At 39.1% G+C, this 23,921-nt stretch overlaps 1 protein-coding gene across 44 annotated transcripts in view; it reads right to left on the bottom strand.

The window, feature by feature from the left end:
• Positions 1 to 23,921, bottom strand: part of EPB41 (erythrocyte membrane protein band 4.1) — a 166,447-nt gene that overhangs the window by 67,765 nt on the left and 74,761 nt on the right. For all 44 annotated transcript variants that reach the window (XR_004973887.1, XR_004973889.1, XR_004973888.1 and 41 more), the window contains 4 exons: positions 21,362 to 21,404; positions 14,028 to 14,103; positions 13,108 to 13,326; positions 1,720 to 1,807 (listed from right to left, as the gene is read on the bottom strand). Coding sequence is in view for 36 of the 44 variants with exons in the window: in XM_036348079.1 (XP_036203972.1) it covers positions 1,720 to 1,807; positions 13,108 to 13,326; positions 14,028 to 14,103; positions 21,362 to 21,404 (426 nt within the window). In the remaining 8 variants the exon portion in view is untranslated. The remainder of the gene's footprint in view (positions 1 to 1,719; positions 1,808 to 13,107; positions 13,327 to 14,027; positions 14,104 to 21,361; positions 21,405 to 23,921) is intronic.

Genomic DNA, 23,921 nt, shown 5'->3' with positions numbered 1-23,921 from the left:
AGGTAATTGGGGAGGCTGAGCCACTGGGCCGTATAGGACACTTAGCACAGAAAGCCACTCTATCGACACAGCGAAGCATAAAAAATGCGGAGACAAAGAAACAGGACACAAATGACAGAAATGGAGGAAAGCAAACTACTGGATATAGAGTTTAAAACCACACTTTTATTTTATTTTATTTTTTTTTTAGATTTTTTTTTTTATTAGTTAAGGTATTACAAATGTGTCCTCATCCCCCCCATTAACCCCCAACCTCCCCCCCACACACAAACTCATGCTCCCATCCCCCCGTTGTCCATGTCCATTGGTTTGGCTTATATACATGTATACAAGTCCTTCGGTTGATCTCTTCCCCTTACCCCCGCCCTCCCCTACTTTCCTTCTGGGGATTGATAGCCTGATCGCTGTTTCTCAGTCTTTGGGTCTGTCCCTTTTCATCAGTCTATGTTGTAAAACCACACTTTTAAAGTTTTTCAAGAATTTTCTAGAAACCGCCAATAAACTTAATGAGACCCTCATGAAATCTAGTGAGATCCTAGCTGTTGTGATAAAGGACCAACTAGAAATTAAGCATACACTGACTGAAATAAAGAATATTATAAAGATACCCAACAGCAGACCAGAGGATCGCAAGAATCAAGTCAAAGATTTGAAATACGAAGAAGCAAAAAGCACCCAACTGGAGAAGCAAAATGAAAAAAGAATCCAAAAATACGAAGATAGTTTAAGGAGCCTCTGGGACAGCTTCAAGTGTACCAACATCTGAATTATAGGGGTGCCAGAAGAAGAGAGAGAGCAAGATATTGAAAACCTATTTTAAGAAATAATGACAGAAAACTTCCCCTACCTGGTGAAAGAAATAGACTTACAAGTCCAGGAAGCGCAGAGAACCCCAAACAAAAGGAATCCAAAGAGGACCACACCAAGACACATCATAATTAAAATGCCAAGAGCAAAAGACAAAGAGAGAAACCTAAAAGCAGCAAGAGAAAGAAATTCAGTTACCTACAAGGGAATACCCATACGACTGTCAGCTGATTTCTCAACAGAAACTTTGCAGGCCAGAAGGGAGTGGCAAGAAATATTCAAAGTGATGAATGCCAAGAACCTACAACCAAGATTACTTTATCCAGCGAAGCTATCATTCAGAATTGAAGGTCAGATAAAGAGCTTCACAGATAAGAAAAAGCTAAAGGAGTTCATCACCACCAAACCAGTATTATATGAAATGCTGAAAGGTATCCTTTAAGAAGAGGAAGAAGAAGAAGAAGAAGGTAAAGATACAAATTATGAACAACAAATACACATCTATCAACAAGTGAATCTAAAAATCAAGTGAATAAATAATCTGATGAACAGAATGAACTGGTGATTATAATAGAATCAGGGACATAGAAAGGGAATGGACTGACTATTCTTGGGGGGGGGGGAAAGGGGTGTGGGGGGTGCGGGAAGAGATTGGACAATAATTGTGCACCTATGGATGAGGACAGTGGGTGGGGAGTGAGGGCGGAGGGTGGGGTGGGAACTGGCTGGAGGAGAGCTATGGGGGGAAAAAAGAGGAACCAATATAATAATCTGAACAATAAAGATTTAATTAAAAAAAAATTCTTCTCTCTTCAGAATGTTTTATAATAATAACCCCAGATAAAGGTTAGTGAGAAGTATTATATGACACAGGTCTGATACATGCATGTTAATAAAGGCCAAAGTTATTACCTTTGCTTTATGAAGGTCAACACCATACATAGACAACTTTTTGGCATTCTCAAGAAATTCCAGGTCAGCTTGAGCTGGAGTCATGGACCTTTGAAAGAATACAAATTTAAAACTCTTTCAGTGTCACAGTGTCAACATTTACAGTAACATTTGTATGATAATTGCATTTTATATAAACGTATATACCAATATGAATGTATAGTTCATAGTTCTGAAAGAAGAATATTATGGAAAATGACTCTTAAAATAAGAGATCTTAGAGCAACAGAAAGTTCACCACAAAGCTATCAGAAAAAAAAAAAGTTAAAAAAACCCTACTAAACAATTTCCTTAAAGCAGCCTCATCCACCATCAGTTCTGCCCCTTCCTCTCCTCAGTCTTTTTCCCAACACATATAAACTCCTCCCACTAATTTTTCTTGCTAAAGGGGTGACTAAATTAAATCCTCTGAGGGCATGGTACAATTTACCATATCTTCTTAGCTGCTTTTTTCGCTCCATACCCCTGAATTGAGTTACTATGAAAATTAAACAGAAGGGCAGCTGAAGTTACTTAACTGGAGACTCTTAATGGGGACAGGCTTGATGAAAAAAAAAATCTAACAGATGGTGTTCCTGTCCACTGATCTAAACAAAATAAATTGGTTAATAGAAGCATGTAGATAATGGGGCTGCTTTCTCTGTTATTAAGATGTCTTCATTACTAGGCATATAATGAATTTGATTTGTTTGAAAACAATCAGTCTCACTGCTTAAATACTCACTGTGATGGTCTTTCCTTCTCCTTTTTAACTTTCCTTTTTTTCCCCCCAAAAAGATCTCATGAGCAGTTATGTTAAAGAGAAAGATATCACTCGTAGTGCTGCACAATTCAGACCAATAAAATATAACTTCACAGTAACAACAATGCACCCACAACCCCAAAGAAAACTTATGGAAATGCCTGTTTCCCATAAGACTGCCTCAAGCTATACAAAGCAGCAGTGGCCTATTCATTTAACAGGAGGAAAAGTCTCTTTCAAAAACCATCTGTTTTTACCCTCATTAAAAAGAACAAAGGGTTCCTTGGAACAATAACAACAACAAAATCTCAGGAGAGAGGAGCAGAATTGTTCATGTCACAGCCTCCCTGAATAAACTGCTTTTCACAAGTTCACTATCACACCTGAATTCTATTTATTAATGGATCCAAAGAAAGGAAAATTAAGACATTTACAAATCTGTATAGTCAAGTCATTAAAAACATATAAAAGTTTTATAGTTTTTCTACCCCACATAAGTTATATACTTTTATAGTTGTAAGAGTCATTTTATGGGTTTTGTAGTTACTATTATCTATGGCTTGAATTTTAGGATTTAAAAAATATGTATATTTTTATTGATTTCAGAGCGAGGGAGAAAGAGACAGAAACGTCAATGATGAGAGAGAAGCATCAATTGACTGCCTCCTGCACGCCCCTACTGAGGATCGAGCGCAGCCAGGGCTTATGCCCTGACCTGAATCAAACCAGTGACCTCGTGGTTCCTGGGTCAACGCTAAATCGCTCAATCGCTGAACCACACCCGGCTGGGCGAATTTTAGGATTTGGAAGCTGGAATGGAGCTTGAAGATTGCAGAGTCCAACACTTTCATTTTGCTGATGAAAAAAAAGGCCCTGAGGGATCACATAGTCATGGGCAAGTTATGACTCCTTGTTTAAGGCAGCAGGATTTAGTTAGGACTCAAGTTATATTTTCTTGAACTGGAATCCTGGCTCCTACGCTGAAAAAGTAGTGAACTGGTATCGTCTTCAATATCTGAACTATAAAATCAAAATCAATATAATAACTACTTTTTTGTCTTTGCTGAATGAATGTGACTGGTAGGACAAAATTAGGTAATGGTTGTGAAACTGCTTTGTAAAATATAAATATTTATTATTTTTTATTGCAACAGTGATATACCTTATGCAGCTCATAAAAGAGAAATAATTTTGACCACTTGAATTTGAAGACAAATTTTATAAGTACCGCGCGCTAACCGATTGCGCCACTGGAGCTCCTGAAGACAAATTTTAAAACAGTAAATGAAACAATTATGATAAAATCTTCCCTATACTCACTCCCCTAACTCTAAGGGACTATAATGGGGTCAATCAATTTGAGTACAGATTTAAATTTCAAACTATGTGGTCAAATGCTTTTCTGAGTAAGCATGCTTTAAAACTGTATTATGGGCAGGTAGTAAGAAGAGATCTTTAAATTTGCAGATATAACTTTCCACCCTAACCGGTTTGGCTCAGTGGATAGAGGGTCAGCCTGCGGACTGAAGGGACAAAGGTTCGATTTCGGTCAAGGGCACATGCCTGGGGGGGCATGCAGGAGGCAGCCAATCAATGATTCACTCTCATCATTGATGTTTCTCTCTCTCTCCCTCTTCCCTCCTCTCTGAAATCAATAAAAATATTTTTTTAAAAATAAAATAAAAATAAAGATATAACTTTCCCGTTAGTTTAAAATAATATAATTTAAAAATTTTGAAACACACTTAAACTTAAAAGTTACCTATAATATGAAAACTAATACAAAGTAATGTTGAATGTAAACTGTAATTGAAAAATAAATTTTTAAAAGTTACCTATAATCACAAGTAATATTTTCCTGAACCATGAGAGTAAATTGTCAAACTGATGACCCATCACTTCCAAATATTTTAGTATGTAATTCCTACAAACAAGGACATTCTCCTACATAACCTCAATATAGCTGTCAAAACTAAGAAATATTTTCTAAAATATATTGTTATTGATTTCAGAGAGGAAGGGAGAGGAAGAGAGAGAGATAGAAACATCAATGATGACAGAGAATCATCGATCGGCTGCCTCCAGCATACCCCCTACTGGGGATTAAGCCTGCAACCTGGGCACGTGCCCTGACCAGGAATGGAACCATGACTTCCTGGTTCATAGGTTGACACTCAACCACTGAGCCACACTGGCCAGGCAGGAAATATTAATACATTACTGCCATCTAACCCCCAGACTCCATTCAAGGTTAGCCAGTTTCAAAAATGTTCTATATAGACACAAGGATCCAGATTAGCATCACAAGTTTCATTTAGTTCATGTCTCTTTAGTCTTCTTCAGTCTGGAACAGTTCCTTAATCTTTGTTTCATAATCTTAACCTTTGGAAGATGAAAGAGAATCATTGATCAGCTGCCTCCTGCACGCCCCCTACTGGGGTTGGAGACCACAACCCAGGCATGTGCCCTTGACCAGAATCAAACCTGGGATCATTTAGTCTGCAGGCGGACACTCTATCCACTGAGCCAAACTGGCTAGAGCCATGGCCATATTCTTCATCCTACTCAGGCTTCAACACCCTGTATCAGGTACAACCCATATGGGTGCCCTCCACCCGATGCAGGCCTTAGCCCCATGTGGATGCCTTTCTCACTCTGCTTTGCCAACTAACATATGACGGCCCTCTTCATCCTATTTGAGCTGACTTTCCACACCAGGCTGCACACTCATCCCCATGAACACTCTTCCCACCCTGCTTAGGCCTGAATATCGCCAGCCAGACTGCCCTTCTGCACATATGACTATCTTGCTCTGTCCCACCTATTAGTTTTTAAACAAAATTGTTTAAGGAAGCCTTTTCTGATTATAAAAATCACCTATGTTCATCATATAAAATTTGGAAAGTATCATTAGGAACACAGGGAAAAAGTCTCCTATAATCCCACCATCCACAGACATCTGTGCATGCAAATATAACATTTTCTAAATGTAATATCATATATCAAACTTAAAGTATTTTTAACTTAAAATTTTAAAGATCATGGCTTTTCCCAAGACTCTTGAAAGTAATAACAAATTAGCTGGGAAGAGATTAGATACCTCTAAACCATTCAGAGTACTGTCATGAATTTATTATATACCACCTAATAATTTACTTTTTCAAAGTACTGCCGCCTACGAAGTGCCTAACCAGAAAGCTTTGGCACTGGTTAACTCTTGCTCATTAAAAAGGAAAGTTACAACAAAGTTTCCCTGTATTTATTTTGAGCAAGTGGGGTCAGGATATATAGCCATTCAGTGAGTGCCAGTGTTATGTGACAGACGTTTAATAATGTTTCTTACATCTCTTAATTAAGGACTGTGATTTCAAATAATTAAGGGGGGAAACTGACAAGTCCTAGTATCCATAAATGGAGGGCAATTAATTTTTAAAGCTTGATGTGTTCGTGTAAATTTAAAGTGTTAATTATAGCTTCAAAGTCTCTGTCTGGGCAAAGGGCCATTACTAAGAGTTCCATATAAGTGGCTATCTCTGCCTTATCTGAGGAGCAGGGTGGTATTTGCTTGTGCTTTTCCATGCCTAGTACATGCTTCTGCCCAAGCAGAAGTTTCTTTGTATTGGTTAAAATGTCATGTGTTTGGACATAATTAAAATCTCCATTTGGCCCTAGATGGTTTGGCTCAGTGGACAGAGCATCAACCTGCGGACTGAAGGGTCCCCAGTTCGATTCCAGCCAAGGGCATGTACCTCGGTGGCAGGCTCAATCCCCAGCCCTCTCACATTGATGTTTCTCTCTGTCTCCCTGCTCTCTTTCATTCTCTAAAAAAAATCCATGGAAAAAATATCCTCGGGTGAGTATTAACAAAACAAAAAACAAACCTCCTATATATAATCAAATTGGCTTTCTGTTTGTGAGGGTTATATATTGTTCTAAAAAGGAGGAAGTAAATTCCAAGATGACAGACTGCAAAATGTTCTAGTCATGGAGATCCACTATTGCTCAATCTACCCGTGTATTTAACAGAACATCAACTGAACCATATCCATTGCTCCTCAGATCATTTCACCTTCTGGGGTTTAAATTCTGTTAAGTTCCAAAGAGGTGTTCTCTAAACCCAAACTCATATTCATCACATAAAATAGGGACAAGAATTATCATTATCCTAGCAAACATCTGAATTCTCACTGTATACTAATCATTATTCTAAGCACTTTACATGAACTTTATGGTTTAACAATCATAAAATTCACATTATCACCCATATTTTTGAGATCAGAAAATTGCAGCTGAGAGCACTTAAGCAACTTTCTAAGAATCACAAAGCTAATAAGGAATGTGTCTGAATTCAAAGTAAGACAGCCTGACTCCAGAGCCCATGCTTCTGTCTTATTACCTAACTCAGTGGTTCTCAAAACTTTTGTACCTCAGGATCCCTTCACTCTCTTAACTATTATTGAGGACTCCAAAAAGCTTTCCTTTATGTCAGTGATTTTCAACCAGGTTTAAGCCTAACGTATTTTGTTACTAAAATAACTTGAAATTCTTAAATTTGTCAATCTAAAGGAATCAAATCTCTTGTAAATCAGAAGCAAAGAATTTTTAAAGCATGCAATAGTTGACCTTTTCCCTTACATTGTCAAATTAAAAAAACCACAACAGCCAACACAACTATAGCAGCCCAGTGTTAATGAATCAAAATTACACCTATTTTTTGTGTGCCACAGAATTTGAGTAATTAGTTTATGTGCCATGAGATGAAAAAAGGCTGAAAATTACTGCTTTATGTGGGTTATTTCTATCAATATTTACTATATTGAAAATTAAAACTAACAAAAAATTTATAATATTTACTAAATCTTTAAATAACACTAAACTCATATTGTAACATGAGTGTGACATTGTGTGAAACATTGATATTGTAAATTAAAACTATTTGATATTGAAAATTAAAACTAACAAAAAATTTATAATATTTACTAAATCTTTAAATAACACTAAACTCATATTGTAACATGAGTGTAACATTGTGTGAAAAATAACAATACTTTCTAAAAAGATAGCAAAAAAGGACATTGTTTTACATATTTACAAATTTTTAAAATGTCTGGCTTAGGTTAGATTCTCTTATCCACTTCTAAATTCAATTTGTTGTAATAAGTTGACTTTGTTATAATATATGAATGTTATCTCACAAAGACACATAGTTATAAAAGGAAGGATTAATTATTTTAAATAATATTCTTTGATACTACACCCAAACCCAACAATGGCAGTTTCTTAAAGGTTAGTTGCAATACGAAATCTGAAAACATATCAATGCATTTTTATACAGTATTATCTATCTTGCATTTTAAATGGACCTTTTTTATCCATGCATGATTTATATCACGAACTTCATATCTGAAAAACATTGGTTCACTGAGTAATAATGCACATTTTCCAAATGTTGACATATTTCAGTGTATGATATATTAAAAAATCACATTCATTAAAATCACCACAACTTCATCAGAAAAGCCTTTAAATATTTGTAACTTGTCAAGATCATGGTGGCAAATACAAGTTTTCCAAAATTCCAATTTTCACTTGAAAGCTTGAATTTTATCATTTTATCAGCAACAAATACTGTCAGTTGCTTACTAATCCTAAATGTACTGGCTCTCTTCACTTTTAAGAAAATGTCTTCAAAATAACCAAGTCTGAATAATCATAGTCATTTTAAAAAATATGTTTTTATTGATTTCAGAGAAGAAGGGAGAGGGAGAGATAGAAACATCAATGATGAGAGAGAATCACTGATTGGCTGCCTCCTGCACACTCCTACTGGGGATAAAGCCCACAACCTGGGCATGTGCCCTTGACTGGAATTGAACCTGGGACCCTTCAGTCTGCAGGCCAATGCTCTATCCACTGAGCAAAACTAGTCAGGGCCATAGTCATTTTTTCAAGTAAAAACAGTGTTCATAAAAAAGGTGACCAGCCGATCCGGTTTGGTCAGTGGTTAGCATGTCAGCCCTTGGGCGAAAGGGTTGTGGATTTGATTCCCGGTCAAGGACACATACCTCAGTTGCATATTTGGTCCCAGCCCAGTTGGGGCACATGCAGGAGGCAACCAGTCAATGTGTCTCTTGCATTGATCTCTCTCTCTCTCTCTCTCTCTCTCTCTCTCTCTCTCTCTCTCTCTCTTTCTCTCCCCGCTCCCTCCCTCTCTTCCTTCCTCCCTCCTCCCTCTTCCCTCTTTTGCACTCTCTCTCTAAAGATCAATGGAAAAAATATCCTCAGGTGAAGATTTAAAAAAAGTGGCTAATTCAGCTCACAACTCAAAACAATTACGCAGATGCTTTCCTCAAGACAACTGTTGTACCTCAGTATATAGCAGAACTGCTTTGTGTGTAGGTCCTATTTAACCACAAAGAATATTACATAAATATGTATTTAAGATTTAATAAAATTAATACTTTTTACTTCCTCATCAAGAAAATTTCTAAGTGAACTGGCCCTTTTAGTCTTATTTCTAACTTCAAGTTAAAAAGTAAAATTAAAGTGCCTGTCTGTAAAGAATATAATAACAACTAGTACAGTTTGATGTCATTGCCTTTATTTGTGCTCCATCCATTTCAACACAGTGAAAAGTCAAATATCATCTTAGTATTGTTATAAAAATAATTTTAACCTTAAAAAAGTCTTGAAGACCACAAGGCTGGCCTAACTCAAAAGGTGGTTATAAAGATTAAATGTGACATTGTATGTAAAGTGCTTAGCATAATAACTAGCACATAATAATACACAATAATTAGCTGCTTATAATTATGACTAGAGGCCCGGTGCACAAGAATTTGTGCACTCGGGGGGGTCCCTCAGCCCGGCCTGTGCCCTCTCGCAGTCTGGGACACCTCGGGAGATAACGCCCTGCTGGCTTAGGCCTGCTCCCGGGTGGCAGAGGGCAGGCCCAATCCCTAGGTGCAGCCCCTGGTCGGGCTCAGAGCAGGGCCGATTGGGGAGTTGGGGCGCCGCCCCCTGTCATGCACAGAGCAGGGCGGATTGGGAGGTTGCGATGCCACGCTCAGTCACGCTCAGGGTAGGGCCGATTGGGGGGTTGGGGCACTGCCCCCTGTCACACTCAAGGCAGGGTCGATGGGGAGGTTGCGGCGCCACCCCCTGTCACACACAGAGCATGGCGAATCAGGGGGTTGGGGCGCTACCCCCTGTCACGGACAGAGCAGGGTCGATCAGGGGGTTGGGGAGCTCCCCCCCACCCCCCGTCACGCACAGAGCAGAGCCCATCAGGGGGGGTGGTGAGCTCCCCCCTGTTACGCACAGAGCAGGGTCGATCAGGGGGTTGGGGAGCTCCACCCTGTCACGCACAGAGCAGGGCCCATCAGGGGGTTGAGGAGCTACCCCCTGTCACTCACAGAGTAGGGGCAATAGGGGAGTTGGGGCACCACCCCCTGTCACACACAGAGCAGGGCGGATCAGGGGGTTGAGGAGCTCCCCCCTGTCACTCACAGAGTAGGGCCGATAGGGGAGTTGGGGCACCGCCCCCTGTCACACACAGAGCAGGGCGGATCAGGGGGTTGGGGCATCGCCACTCTCACACTCAGGGCAGGGCTGATGGGGAGGTTATGGCTCTACCCTGTCACTACACAGAGCAGGGCCCATGGAGGGGGGGGGGTTGGGGCGCCAAACCCTGTCACACACAGAGCCGCAGGGCGATCAGGGGGCTGGGGAGCTCCCCCGTATCAGGCACAGCGCAGGGCTGATCAGGAGGTTGGGGCGCCTTCCCCTGTCACGAACAGAGCAGGGTGGATAGGGAGGTTGTGGCCCTGCCCCGTCACACACAGAGCCGCAGGGTGATCAGGGGGTTTGGGCGCTGCCCCGTCACGCTGATCCCAGTGCCAGGAGGCCTCGCGGCTCCACTGATCCCGGTGCTGGGAGGCATATTACCCTTTTACTATATAGGATAGAGGCCTGGTGCATGGGTGGGGCTGGCTGGTTTGCCCTGAAGGGTGTCCTGGATCAGGGTGGGGGTGCCTGGCCAGCCTGGGTGAGGGGCTGATGGCTGTTTGCAGCTGGTCACACACCCTTCAGGGTGGGGGTCCCGACTGGGGTGCCTGGCCAGTCTGGGTGAGGGGCTGAGGGCTGTTTTCAGGCTGGCGGGTGACTGAAGCTCCCAACTGCTCCTTTTTTTCTTTTTTTTTTTTCTGGGCCAGCTTTAGCTCTGGCTCCAGCTCTGAGGCCTCTGCTGCTGAAAGCAGGTATCTGGTTTGTTTGGTTCTATAATCGAAACAATGTGTAACTCCAGCTCTGAGATCCCGGCTGGCTGAAAGCAGGTTTCTGGGGTTTTGTTTAGCTTCTGTATTTGTTACAATGTTTCAAACTGCAGGCTCAGAGGCCGGCAAGGCAGGCGGGGAACGTTGGAGTCCTCTGTCACTGAAGCAAGCAAGCCTCATGTTAGTTTCAAGCTGCCTGGCTACCGGCCGCCATCTTGGCTGGCAGTTAATTTGCATATCGCCCTGATTAGCCAATGGGAAGGGTAGCGGTCGTACGCTAATTACCATGTTTCTCTTTTATTAGATAGGATGATGATTGTATAACAATGCTACAAAGGAGAACCAAGCATTGGATAACCTGAGATTCTATTATGATCAAATAGCCAGTAAAAAATCATCAGAGATAGATTTAAGGCATCAATCATAATCTGACACCATCTGCTGTTTGGCTACACAGCAAGAGTAAAATATTTTCTTTTACTATTTTACTGACTGCCCAAGATTTTACTATCAATAATAAAAATTATTTTTAAACTAAAAAGAGCATTCCCCTAAATCCTGACATTCTAACAAACCAAATTACTTTAACTGGTTGTTCCTATTATTTGCTTTTGTACGGATATATGTGTGTGAATATATACATTTTATAAATATAAAATTTTCTAGAATCATAATCAGAATATAAATAAAAGTATTAAAAATGTATTTAAGGACAATGCAAGATCATTAAGTTATAATCATTAATAAGTAGAAAATGGTATATTTAGGGGGTCCTAGATATTAGTGTTTCTTTGGAAATAGGTGACCTCATGAAAATAGGATTATTCTTACAAGGCTATTGCTATATAGGTTGTAGACTTAAAATCCTTATGGTTCTCATGACTGATGTACACTACAGGGGCAATAAGGCAGACAGAACTTGGGCAACTTGAGTTAAAGGTCCCTTACTCAAAGCATCTCAATGCATGCAATCCTATTGGAACCACTCCAAGGTAAACAAGATTGTTCAATGTCTAGACAGAATACTTGTTAGTACCATGTAAAGCCTATAAGACTATTCTGGATTTCTCAGCAGTGTGACCTTCTGGAACATTGTAACCTACTCATGCTAACCATAACTCAGGGTACTAACTCAAGGCCAAGATCAGACATTCACCTTAGTATGCTAAAGCAGCTTACAAAATTTAGTTATAGCAAGTCAAATATGGGAAGTATGGTAGGAAGAAACACAAATTATATTGGCACTTTAATATTAGCTAACATTTATTGAATTTTTACTATGTAAGACATTGTATTAAGTTTTTCCACACATTATCTTTCCCAATCCTATCAACCATCCTATTTCCTCTGAGGTAAATAATCTCTACCAGACATATAAAAAACCTGAGGCTCAGAGAAATTAAATGAATGACCCAAAGTCCCAAGGCCATGACCAAGAAGAGCCAAAAATGTAATCCAGCTCAGTATGACCATAAATCCTGCTTTTGATAAAAGTATTTTGCTATCTCCCAACATTACCAATTATTTCCATGAGAAAAAGCAGTAACTTTAATAAAGACTTTAAAAAATACCTCCTGGGGTTTCATGGGCCCTCTGAAGTCTATCCATGTATATAGACCCCAAGTTAAGAAACCCTGCACTAGAATCTCAATATGCTTAATATAGTATAAGTTTAAAATCTGAAAAAATAAGGTATGGCAATCCTATATAATAAAAGGCAAATCGACCAAATGGTGGAACGACGGGTCCTATGGCACGCACTGACCACCATGGGGCAGACGCTCAATGCAGGAGCCGCCCCCTAGTTCAGTGTGCTCCCACAGGGGGAACGCTGCTCAGCCAGAAGCTCTGAGCAGGGCTCACAGCTGGCGAGCTCAGTGGCGGTGGCAGGAGCCTCTCCCGCCTCCATGGCAGCGCTAAGGGGAGCGGGCCTAAGCCATCAGTTGGACATCCCCCAAGGTCTCCCAGACTGCGAGAGGGCATAGGCTGGGCTGAGGAACCCCACCAAGTGCACGATTTCGTGCACTGGGTCTCTAGTAATATTAAAATAGCTACCATTTATTGAACACCTACTATGTGCCAGAGACACTGTGCTTAGTACTTTACATATATTAGCTCATTTTGTTTTCTCCCACAATGCAACACCCATTACTCTGATGAGAAAACTGAGATCAGAGGACTTAAATGACTTAATGAACTGGGAGGGAATTGAGCTTATGCTGACTCATTCTGTGGCACCAGTTCCCACTAAAGCAAACAGTGAATTAAGACCAGGTAAAGGGTTTAAACTTATTGCCAAAACAAACACAGAACAAACTCTGGAGACATATTTACCTGTATGACTTATGCAGTTCCATGACTTTCTCTTCAAGTTCCTTGGTCTGATTTGGGGCCAGTTTAAAATCACTAACATAATCCGAACCATGGAGTTCAGGGTCATAATCGCCCAGCTCAGACTGGATGGTATAAGAACCTAATAAAGCTAAAGTTGCAAAGGAACAGGGCAGACGTCCTGCAATTATGTCTTGTCGAAGTTGAAGACATAAATAATATCTATAGCCAAAAGAGAAAAGATGTTACCATGTCAGCAACAACAATAACAAAATATAGAGAGAGAGAAAAAGGAAGAAAGGGGAAGAGAGAGGAAAAAAGGGAAGAGGGCAAAAAAGTGATTAAGTAAATATGCGATAATATTAATAATTGTTCAATCTAGGTAGTGGGTTTATGGTTGCTTCTTGCACTATTATTTGTTCTTTTCTGTGTGTTTGAAAATTCCCCCCCCCCTTTTTTTTTAAAACTGTGACTATGTTGGAGTCATTGCTGGAAAGAAGTTTAGAAAGAAAAGAGGGAAAGTCTGAAGGAGGTAAGGAAACTAATGTTTTGTTGAGTGCAGTAAGAACCATACACATATCAACTTAACTAACTTTCACAAAAATAATTTGTGAGGGGGGAATTATTGCTAGATTACAAGATGAGGAGTCTGCCTCAAAAGGTAAGCTTGCTCAATGTTAGGTAGTAATAAAGGCTGTTTGGCTCTGAAATTGGGCCTTTTTCACACTGCTTTGCCAAATGCGTAGACATTGCCCTTCAGATTCAAAGATGACATTATTGATACATTTTCACTAGAATATGATCAGAAACTTTATCTTATGTTTAATAGCTCATCATTTTCCGTCAATTCTGAAGAGAAATTCCCAGAGTTTATAATCATGAGAATTACTTATTACATATTTGACCATTAATAAATTGTTTACCTTGTTATATCTTCTGTTAACTGTGCTGGGTCAGGTGGATAAAACTTTACATTAAATGTGAAATTCCAAGGGATACCTGTAAAAATAAACGCAAAAGGATTTTATGCTTATGCCTAAGTTTCTGATTGTTAGAAATACCTAAAAATATTCTATTTTTCCTGAGGTTTTAATATTTTCATGCTTTGTGAATGAAATATTGTTATTTTTATAAAATTTGTTTAGATACCACTTAAGAGGTAAAGTTAGAGGGTCTCATTTTTCTCTTAATCAACTTAATACAGTTTTGTTTACAAAAGACTAAAACTATATAGGCTAAATAAGAAGGAAACCATCTTATAGGCAGACATGTTTATAGCAATAGTTTTCAAAATATGATTTATACTAGTATACTACTGTGGGTGCTCAGAGGTCATATGAATGATACATGAATGTTCTCTTTTGGCAACAGCATTATTTATTTGTGACATCTCTCAATATAGGCATACCTCATTTTATTGAACTTTGCTTTATAGTACTTTGTAGATAATGTGTTTTTGTTTGTTTTTGGTTTTACAAATTAAAGGTTCGTGGCAACCCCGCATCAAGCAAGTCTATTGGCACCATTTTTCCAAAAGGTTTAGATGATGGTTTGTATTTTTTAGCAATAAAGTATTTTTTAAAATTCTTTATTGTTTAAAGTATTACATATGTCTCCTTTTTCCCCCATTGACCTCTCCCTGGCCACTCCCACCCCCTAGCACATGCCCTCACCCCCCTAGTGTTTGTGTCCATTAGTTATGCTTATATGCATGTGTACAAGTCCTTTGGTTGATCTCTTAACACCCCGTAACCCTCCCCTGCCTTCCCTCTGAGGTTTGATGATCTGTTTGATGCTTCTGTCTCTGGATCTATTTTTGTTCATCAGTTTATGTTGTTCATTATATTCCATAAACTGGTGAGATCATGTGATATTTATCTTTCTCTGACTGGCTTATTTCATTTAGCAAAATGCTCTCCATGTCCATCCATGCTGTTGTGAATGGTAAGAGTTCTTTCTTATTTACAGCAGCATAGTACTCCATTGTGTAGATGTACCACAGTTTTCTAATCTACTCATATGCTGATGGGCACTTAGGCTGTTTCCAAATCTTAGCCATTATAAATTGTGTTGCTATGAACATAGGTGTATATATATCCTTTCTGATTGGTGTTTCTGATTTCTTGGTTATATTCCTACAAGTGGGATTACTGGGTCAAATGGGAGTTTCATTTTAATTTTTTGAGGAAACTCCATACTGTTTTCCACAGTGGCTGCATTAGTCTGCATTCTCACCGAAAGTGCACAAGGGTTCCTTTTTCTCTACATCCTTGCCAGCACTTGTTGTTTGTTGATTTGTTGATGATAGCCATTCTGACAGGTGTGAGATGATACCTCATTGTCATTTTGATTTGCATCTCTCGGATGATTAGTGACTTAGAGCACGTTTTCATATGGCTCTTGGCCTTTCTTATGTCCTCTTTCAAAGAGTGTCTACTTGGGTCCTTTGCCCATTTTTTGATTGGACTGTTTATCTTCCTTTTGTTAAGATGTATGAATTCCCTATAAATTTTGGAGATTAGACCCTTATCAGCTATAACATTGGCAAATATGTTCTCCCATGCAGTGGGCTTTCTTATTGTTTTGTTGATGGTTTCTTTTGCTGTGCAGAAACTTCTTATTTTGATGTAGTCCCATTTGTTTATTTTATCCTTAGTTTCTATTGCCCTAGGAGCTATATCAGTAAAGATATTGCTATGACATATGTCTGATATTTTGCTGCCTGCGGATTCTTCTAAGATTTTTATGGTTTCCCATCATATATTTAAGTCCATTATCCATTTTGAGTTTATTTTTGTGTGTGCTGTAAGTTGGTAGTCTAGTTTCATTTTTTTGCATGTAACTGTCCAATTTTCCCAACACCATTTATTGAAGAGACTGTCTTGACGCCATTGTATGCTCTTGCCTCCTTTGTCAAATATTAATTCAACATAATGGCTTGGGTCGATTTCTGGGTTCTCTGTTCTGTTCCACTGGTCTATATGTCTGTTCTTGTGCCAGTACCAGGCAGTTTTGAGAACAGTGGCTTTGTAATACAGCTTGGCATCTGGTATTATGCTCGTTCCAACTTTGTTCTTCTTTCTCAGGATTGCTGCAGCTATTCAGGATCTTTTTTTTTATTCTGTGTGAATTTTTGAAGAGTTAGTTCTAGGTCTGTGAAGTATGCCATTTGTATTTTAATGGGGATTGCATTGAATCTATTGATTACTTTGGGTAGTATGGACATTTTAATGATGTTGATTCTACCAATCCATGAACACGGTATATTCTTCCATTTGTTTATGTCTTCCTCTATCTCTTTTTTCAATGTCCTGTAGTTTTCTGAATACAGGTCTTTTATTTTTTTAAAAAATATGTCTTTATTGATTTCAGAGAGGAAGGGAGAAGGGAGAGAGAGATAGAAACATCAATGATGAGAGAGAATCATTGATTGGCTGCCTCTTGCACGTTCCCTACTGGGGATCAAGTCCACAACCTGGGCATGTGCCCTTGACTGGAATTGAACCCGGAATCCTTCAGTTCGCAGGCTGACACTCTATCCACTGAGCCAAACCAGCTAGGGCTGAGTACAGGTCTTTTACCTCCTTAGAGCAATAAAGTATTTTTAAATTAAGGTATATACATTGTTTTCTTAGCCATAATGCTTTTTCACACTTCATACACTACAATATAATATAAACATAACTTGTTTGTTGTTTTTAATCTTCACCCGAGGGTATTTTTCCATTGATTTTTTAAAAAATACATTTTTAGATTTCAGAGAAGAAAGAAGAGGGAGAGAGAGATAGAAACATCAATGATGAGAGAGAATCATTGACTGGCTGCCTCCTGCACGCCCCCCCCCCCCCCCCCACTGGGGATCGAGCCTGCAATCCAGGCATATGCCCTGAGCTGGAATGGAATATGATCTTCTGGTTCAAAGGTCAACACTCAACCACTGAGCTACATAACCAGGCTTTTCCATTGATTTTTAGAGAGAGGGGAAGGACGAGAAGGAGGGAGGGAGAGAGATACATCAATTGGTTGCCACTCAATCTAAATCAAACATGCAACCCAGATATGTGCCCTTGACCCGGAATCAAACCTGCTAACCACTGAGCAACACCTGCTAGGGCAAGGTGAAACAGTTTTAAGCATACATTCATAGTAATAAAAACCATTAAAATATATAATGGACTCATTAACACAAAATTCAGAACAGTGATGACTTCTGTAGGGGAAGGAGAGAAGGATATATTTAGAAGGGGCATACTTGGGCTATAGATTTTTTTAAAAACATAACTTGTGTACATTATATATCAGTGTTTTACTAATAGATGGGATTTCTTGCCTTTGCTCTGTGCTATACCAGAAAGAAAGGTGTGGAGGTGCTAGCCTAACTCAGTAGGGGAGATCTTTCTTATTCAGAATCAATGGAATTAAAGAAAGCTAAAAATCAAGCTGCAAGGAGAGAGAAAGAGACTGATAAATCTCAGAAGAAGGTAAGATTGGGTCAGAGGGAAATTTCAAAAAATGAGACAAAGTTATATATGTATATATATATATATATATACACACACACACACACATATGTATATACACACACACACACACACACACACTGTATATGGGTATACATGAAAGGAAAATATAGAAACATGGACTGAAAGGAATCACCCCGAATTCATGATAATAGATTTCTATGCATTGGGAGATGGGAATGGGACTAGGAGGAAAACAAGAGATAAACCTTGTATGGTTCTATTTTAAATTAAAAATATTAACACATGGCCTGCCGGTGTGGCTCAATAGTTGAGTCTCAACCCAGGAACCAAGAGGTCACAGGTTCAATTCCCAGTCAGGGCACATGCCCAGGTTGTGGGCTCAGTTCCCAGTGTGGGGCATGGAAAGCAGCCAATCAATGATGTTCCTCTCTCATTGATGTTTTTCTCTATAGGTCTCTCTCTAAAAATCAATAAAAACATTTTTAAAAGAAGAATGTGGAAGGCATATTAAAAAATGTTAACACATTAATTCTGGGTGATGAGTACATGGGTATTTGTTATATTAGACTCCATAGTTTTCTATATTTTTGAAATATGAAAAAAGTTATTGATGACTACCTATTACAATTTAAAATATTCATATTTTTTATTCTACTTCTAAGGTTTTATCTACAGACATTTATAAGTACACAGATATATATTATATAAATAAAATATATGCTCACTGCAACCTTGTTTGTAATAGCAAAGTATTGAGATTAACCCAAAATTTCCATCAATAGTACTGGTTATATGTAATATGTCACAACTATATAATCAATTAAAAATTTTTAATGGATGAAATAAATGTGTATATGTTGATGGTGAAAAATACTCTATATTGTGTTACATAAAAGACTGCATTTTTAAAAAAATTTTTCTGTTAATCCTCACCAAGGATATTTTTTTTCATTGATTTTCAGAGAAAGTGGAAGAGAAGGGGAGAGACAGAGAGAGAGAAACATCGATGTGAGAGAGACACATTGCCTTCCACACATGCCATACCGGGGTCGGAATCAAGCCTACAACCAAGGTAGATGCCTTTGACCAGAATTGAACCCGCAACCCTTCAGTCCCTGGGCCAATGCTCTAACTACTGAGAAAACTGACTAGGGCTGGTTGCATATTTATATTAAATACATATAAATATTAAATGCTTATATCAAAATATACATGTTCAATACATATTTATATTAAGACACACATATGTAAATACATATTTATATTAGAATACACATTTGTGTGCACATGTGTCTATATACACTCAAAACATCTCTGAAAAAAAACACAAGGAATCGGTTAAAGGACAGAGGTAGAAGGGAGATCTACCCTGCACTATTTCATTTACATCTTTTAATTTTATACCATATATTTTCTATTGCCTATTTTAAAAATTAATTTTAAAAACTATATATAGCATAATACACATATTGTGTAATACATAATATATAGCAATGTATAGCATAATTGTATTTGTGAAAGGTGAAATCTACATATGCCTAAAAAAAAATCTTGTAGACTATACTAATTTAATAGTGCTTAAATCTGGAAAACAGGATTAGGGGCCTTTTACTTTTTCCATGATTTACTTTCATAATGTTGAAATTTTTCACAATGAGTATATATTACTTGCATGATGAAAAATAATTTTAAAAAACTTTTGCAGCCCTAGCTGGTTTGGCACAGTAGATAGAGCTTCGGCCTGTGGACTGAAGAGTCCTAGGTTAATTCTGGTCAAGGGCATATGCCTGGGTTTGGGCTCAATTCCCAGTGTGGGGCATGCAGCAGGCAGCTGATCAATGATTCTCTCTCATCATTGATGTTTCTATCTCTCTCTTCCTCTCCCTTCCTCCCTGAAATCAATAAAAATACATATGTATTTTTAAAAACTTCTGCAATAAATAAATATCAATCTTCTTTCTCTTTGGCTAAATGAAATGCTTACATTTTGATTCCCTATTAAAGTTTGTTTTAGGAACACAGTTTTTCTTTCCTGTGTTGAAGTAAGGATTTTTTTTTTTTTAATTTAAAAAAAAAATGACAAACACTTAGAGTTTTTTTCTTAGCAAAAGATTTTTTTAAAGCCAGAAAGATAATCTACCAGATATTCTTCTCTACTTATTATAAACTGTTTTAACATTTCTTCCTAAAGAGTCTTCTTGTATAATCATTTGTTCCTAAGTAAAATTGAATATTAAAAGTATTTTCATTGAAAAGGGCTAGGAGTTAAGTTTTTCTGGTCATGTTTCAAATATGCTAAATATTTTTTTGACCTGCATTTTAAAACAAGATTTTATAGGCTGGGAGCAAATATGGAGAGTTGCTAGTTCAAAGGAGTATTTTATTTCTCTGTCTTAAGAAATATAATTATAGCCCTAGCCAGTTTGGCTCAGTGGATAGAGCATCGGCCTGAGGACTAAAGGGTCTCAGGTTCAATTCTGGTCAAGGGCACATGCCCGGATTGTGGGCTCGATCCCCAGTGGGGGGCGTGCAGGAGGCAGCCAATCAATGGTTCTTTCTCATCATTGATGTTTCTATCTCTCTCTCCCTCTTCCTTCCTCTCTGAAATCAATAAAATTATACACACACACGCACATATATATATGTACATATATATATAAAAATAGGGTCTAAAGGAAAACATTTCACCATAATAAAAGTGTTTTCTTTTAAGAAACAAATAAAAAAAATTGTTTCCAGGTGATTAAAAGTTAAAACTTCTAATCATGATGAATAACATCTTTCAGTTCCTAGAAGCTTCCTCAAAATAAACTAAATTAAAAGGACATCTAGTCATAAATGGGGTGTTGGGGAGAGAAAGTCTCTATCCTTTAGCCATCCCATTGGGCCTAGGGCTAGAAAATACTAATTTATACTTAACTGGCCTAGAAATATCTATTCCTAGACATTAGTCAGAGCAGGGTGTGCAGCAGTGATATGTTCTAGAGCAGCAGTTCTCAACCTGTGGGTCGTGACCCCTTTGGGGGTCGAACGACCCTTTCACAGGGGTCGCCTAAGACCATCAGAAAACACATATATAATTACATATTGGTTTTGTGATTAATCACTATGCTTTAATTATGTTCAATTTGTAACAATGAAATTGGGGGTCACCACAGCATGAGGAACTGTATTAAAGGGTCGTGGCATTAGGAAGGTTGAGAACCATTGTTCTAGAGGGTTTGAAGCTAGGAGAAAGCCACAATGTCAAAAGGATCATTGGCAAAGAATTCTTATTATCTATTCTTATACTTCAATTTGGAAGAAGAATGTTGAAAAGGGACAAAACGAACTGTAGCGAGAAAATCATGGAGACAGTTAGAATGCAATAGTCCAGAACATTTTAAAAAGGACAGGATCAGGCAGCATACTTCTAATTGAGGGCTGCTACAGTTTCAATCACTACCCTTTTGAGAACTGACTCCCCTATCCTTTTTCTCTTTTCATCTCTGTTCTTTTCCACCTTCTGATTCTCTTAACCTATCTTCCCCAACTTTGCCTAGTTGTAAAAAAAGAAAAAAAAAATCATCAAGATCTGACCTACATCTTAACAGTGTTCACCACTGCTGTACCTCTCTATTATGGAATCTCCTCCTTCCAGGGGAAGGCTTTATCTCAATTTCAAAGCCATCTACTATAGTCAGGATTCTAAAGTGACCCACAGCCAGAAAATGGTTGGAAATCCGCTGACCTACTAAAAGAAAGAATTATACAAAAAGGCAATATTTACTTACCACGAACCTGCTTTTTTATTTCTTTGGCAGAATCCAGCCATGTCTGTAAAAAGAAGAAAAGGCATTCATACAAATTTCCAAAACATAAACAAGAGAGTACCAGAACCAGGATTACTGACCATTTCAAATAGTGCCTCCAGGTCAACCTACATTTCCAATATTCTTGTATTAATTTCACATAGCATAGAAATATAAAGCCAGACAGTTGGGCTGGAATCCTAGCTCCACTACTTCCTACCTGAGTGTCCCTTTTTAGCATCTCTATACCTCAGTTTCCTCATCTATAGAATGAAATATTAGTAGTAGTGCCTATCTCATAGAGTTATTATGAAGACTAAATGAATTGATGTATATAAAGCTCTTAGTAAACAAGAAATGCTAAATAAGCACTTGTTATTTTTATTACACTATAACAACTAGTAGAGACCTATAACCAGGATTATTGACATCACCCAGATCTTATTTTTCCAGCTTTTCTATGTCAGCACAGCATCTGGCACATGGTTCACACTCAGTTAATGTTTACTGAATGACTATTTTGTTTCCCCTGACTACTCTTGTCCACATTAACCCCTCCCTTCACTGTTTTCCAATCCCACTTAAAATCTTCCCAGCACTGTGGTGAACCATATAAAATAACTGTATGTGAAAAGAGCCTCCCCCTTAACATCTTTCATAGGCTCCTTGGGAAACGTTTAAAGACAGAAAGTTCTAATTTGAATTTCTTCAAAGATTTTATTGACATAAGATGCATATGGAAAAGTACATAAATTATCAAAGCAAATATATAACAACACTAGAGGCCCAGTACATAAATTTGTGCATGGGCGGGGGCCGGCTGGCCCCGCCCCAATTGGGGTAGAGGGGGCCAATCAGGGCTGAGGCTGGCTGGAGGGAAGGGTCGCGGGAGGTTGGCCAGCCAGCCCCAACTCTGATAGAGGTGGGGGTGGGCCGATCAGGGGTGGGGCCGGCCTGAGAGAGGGGCCATGGGTGGTTGGCCAGCCAGGGGGAGAGGCCATGGGAGGTTGACCGGCCGGCCCCACCACCACGCAGTGTAAGTCATAGCGACAGGTCATCCTGGTCGTTCTGGTCATTCCGGTTACTTAGGGTTTTATATATATAGATTACCAGCATCCCAGGAGCTCCTCTCACACCTCTTCCCAATCCCTTCCCATTCCCTCCACTAAAAAGTTTAAAATTGAATTTTAGTGGTATTTAGACAAGAGAAGTAAGGTGTTCCCTCTTCACTCTCTACTAACAAGGGCAAAGCACAGGTGAGCATCCCATTTGCCCTACCAAAGAAATGAGCTTGGATACCACAATTTTCTATTTAACCACATACCACTTTAACTGTTATATAAAGACTAGATGCCAAACTGGTTTGGCTCAGTGGATAGAGCGTCGGCCTGCGGACTGAAGAGTTCCGGGTTCGGTTCCGGTCAAGGGCATGTACCTGGTTGCGGGCACATCCCCGGTGGGAGGTGTGCAGGAGGCAGCTGGTTGATGTTTCTCTCTCATTGATGTTTCTAACTGTCTATCCCTCTCCCTTCCTCTCTAAAAATTCAATAAAATATATTTAAAAAAAAAAAAAAAAAAAAGACTAGATGCCTGGTGCACGACATTCGTGCACTGGAGGAGGGGGGGGGGGCGGTCCCTCAGCCCAGCCTGCACCCCTTAGCAGTCTGGGAGCCCTCAAGGGATGTCCAACTAACAGCTTAGGCCCGCAGTTGGACATCCTTAGTGCTGCTGCAGAGACCGGAGAGGCTCCCTCCACCACTGCTGAGATCACCGGCCATCAGCCTGGCTTGTGGCTGAGCAGCGCTCCCCCTGCAGGAGCGCACTGACCACCAGGGGACAGCTCCTGCATTGAGCGTCTGCCCCCGGGTGGTCAGTGCACTTCATAGTGACCGGTCATTCTGCCATTTGGTCGATTTGCATATTACCCTTTTATTATATAGGACAGTTACTATAACAGACAATAAGCACAAGAGTGAGGACTAGTTTCCTTTTATCTCCCTGGCTTCCACAATTACCATAGCTGATTAAGAAATATATGTTAAAAATAATACAATATAAAATTAATCTATAGTATAAAACTAGGCACACAGCTGTCTAAGCCCTGTCAGAAAGGGGTAACCTGGGTGTTTCTTCTTTGTCTCTCATTAAGACCAAAGAACTTTAAGTTGTTTATAGACACTATAGTGCAAGTAATCTAGGTTTCACTGCTTACATGTTTTAAAAAGCCACATTTAGACTGGCTGGTGTTTCTCAGTGGTTAAGCCTCAACCCATGAACCAGGAGGTCATGGTTCAATTCCTGGTCAGGGTACATGCCCAGGTTGCGGGCTCCATCCCCAGTAGGGAGCATGCAGGAGGCAGCCGATCAATGATTCTTTGTCATCACTGATGTTTCTCTTTCTCTCTCCCTTCCTCTCTCTGAAATCAATAAAAACATATTTTAAAAATAAACAAGTCCACTAGTGATGTCAACCCAAATCTTCCTAGCAAAAGATAAGATCCCCAAAATGGCCTCCTACTCTGCAAGTATGTTTACAAAATTG

This window comes from Myotis myotis, unplaced genomic scaffold (assembly GCF_014108235.1).
Source record: "Myotis myotis isolate mMyoMyo1 unplaced genomic scaffold, mMyoMyo1.p scaffold_m19_p_2, whole genome shotgun sequence".
In the NCBI taxonomy this organism is placed as follows: domain Eukaryota; kingdom Metazoa; phylum Chordata; class Mammalia; order Chiroptera; family Vespertilionidae; genus Myotis; species Myotis myotis.
The sequence above is the reverse complement of the archived record's forward strand: the minus strand, read 5'-3'. Positions and strand labels throughout refer to the sequence as shown.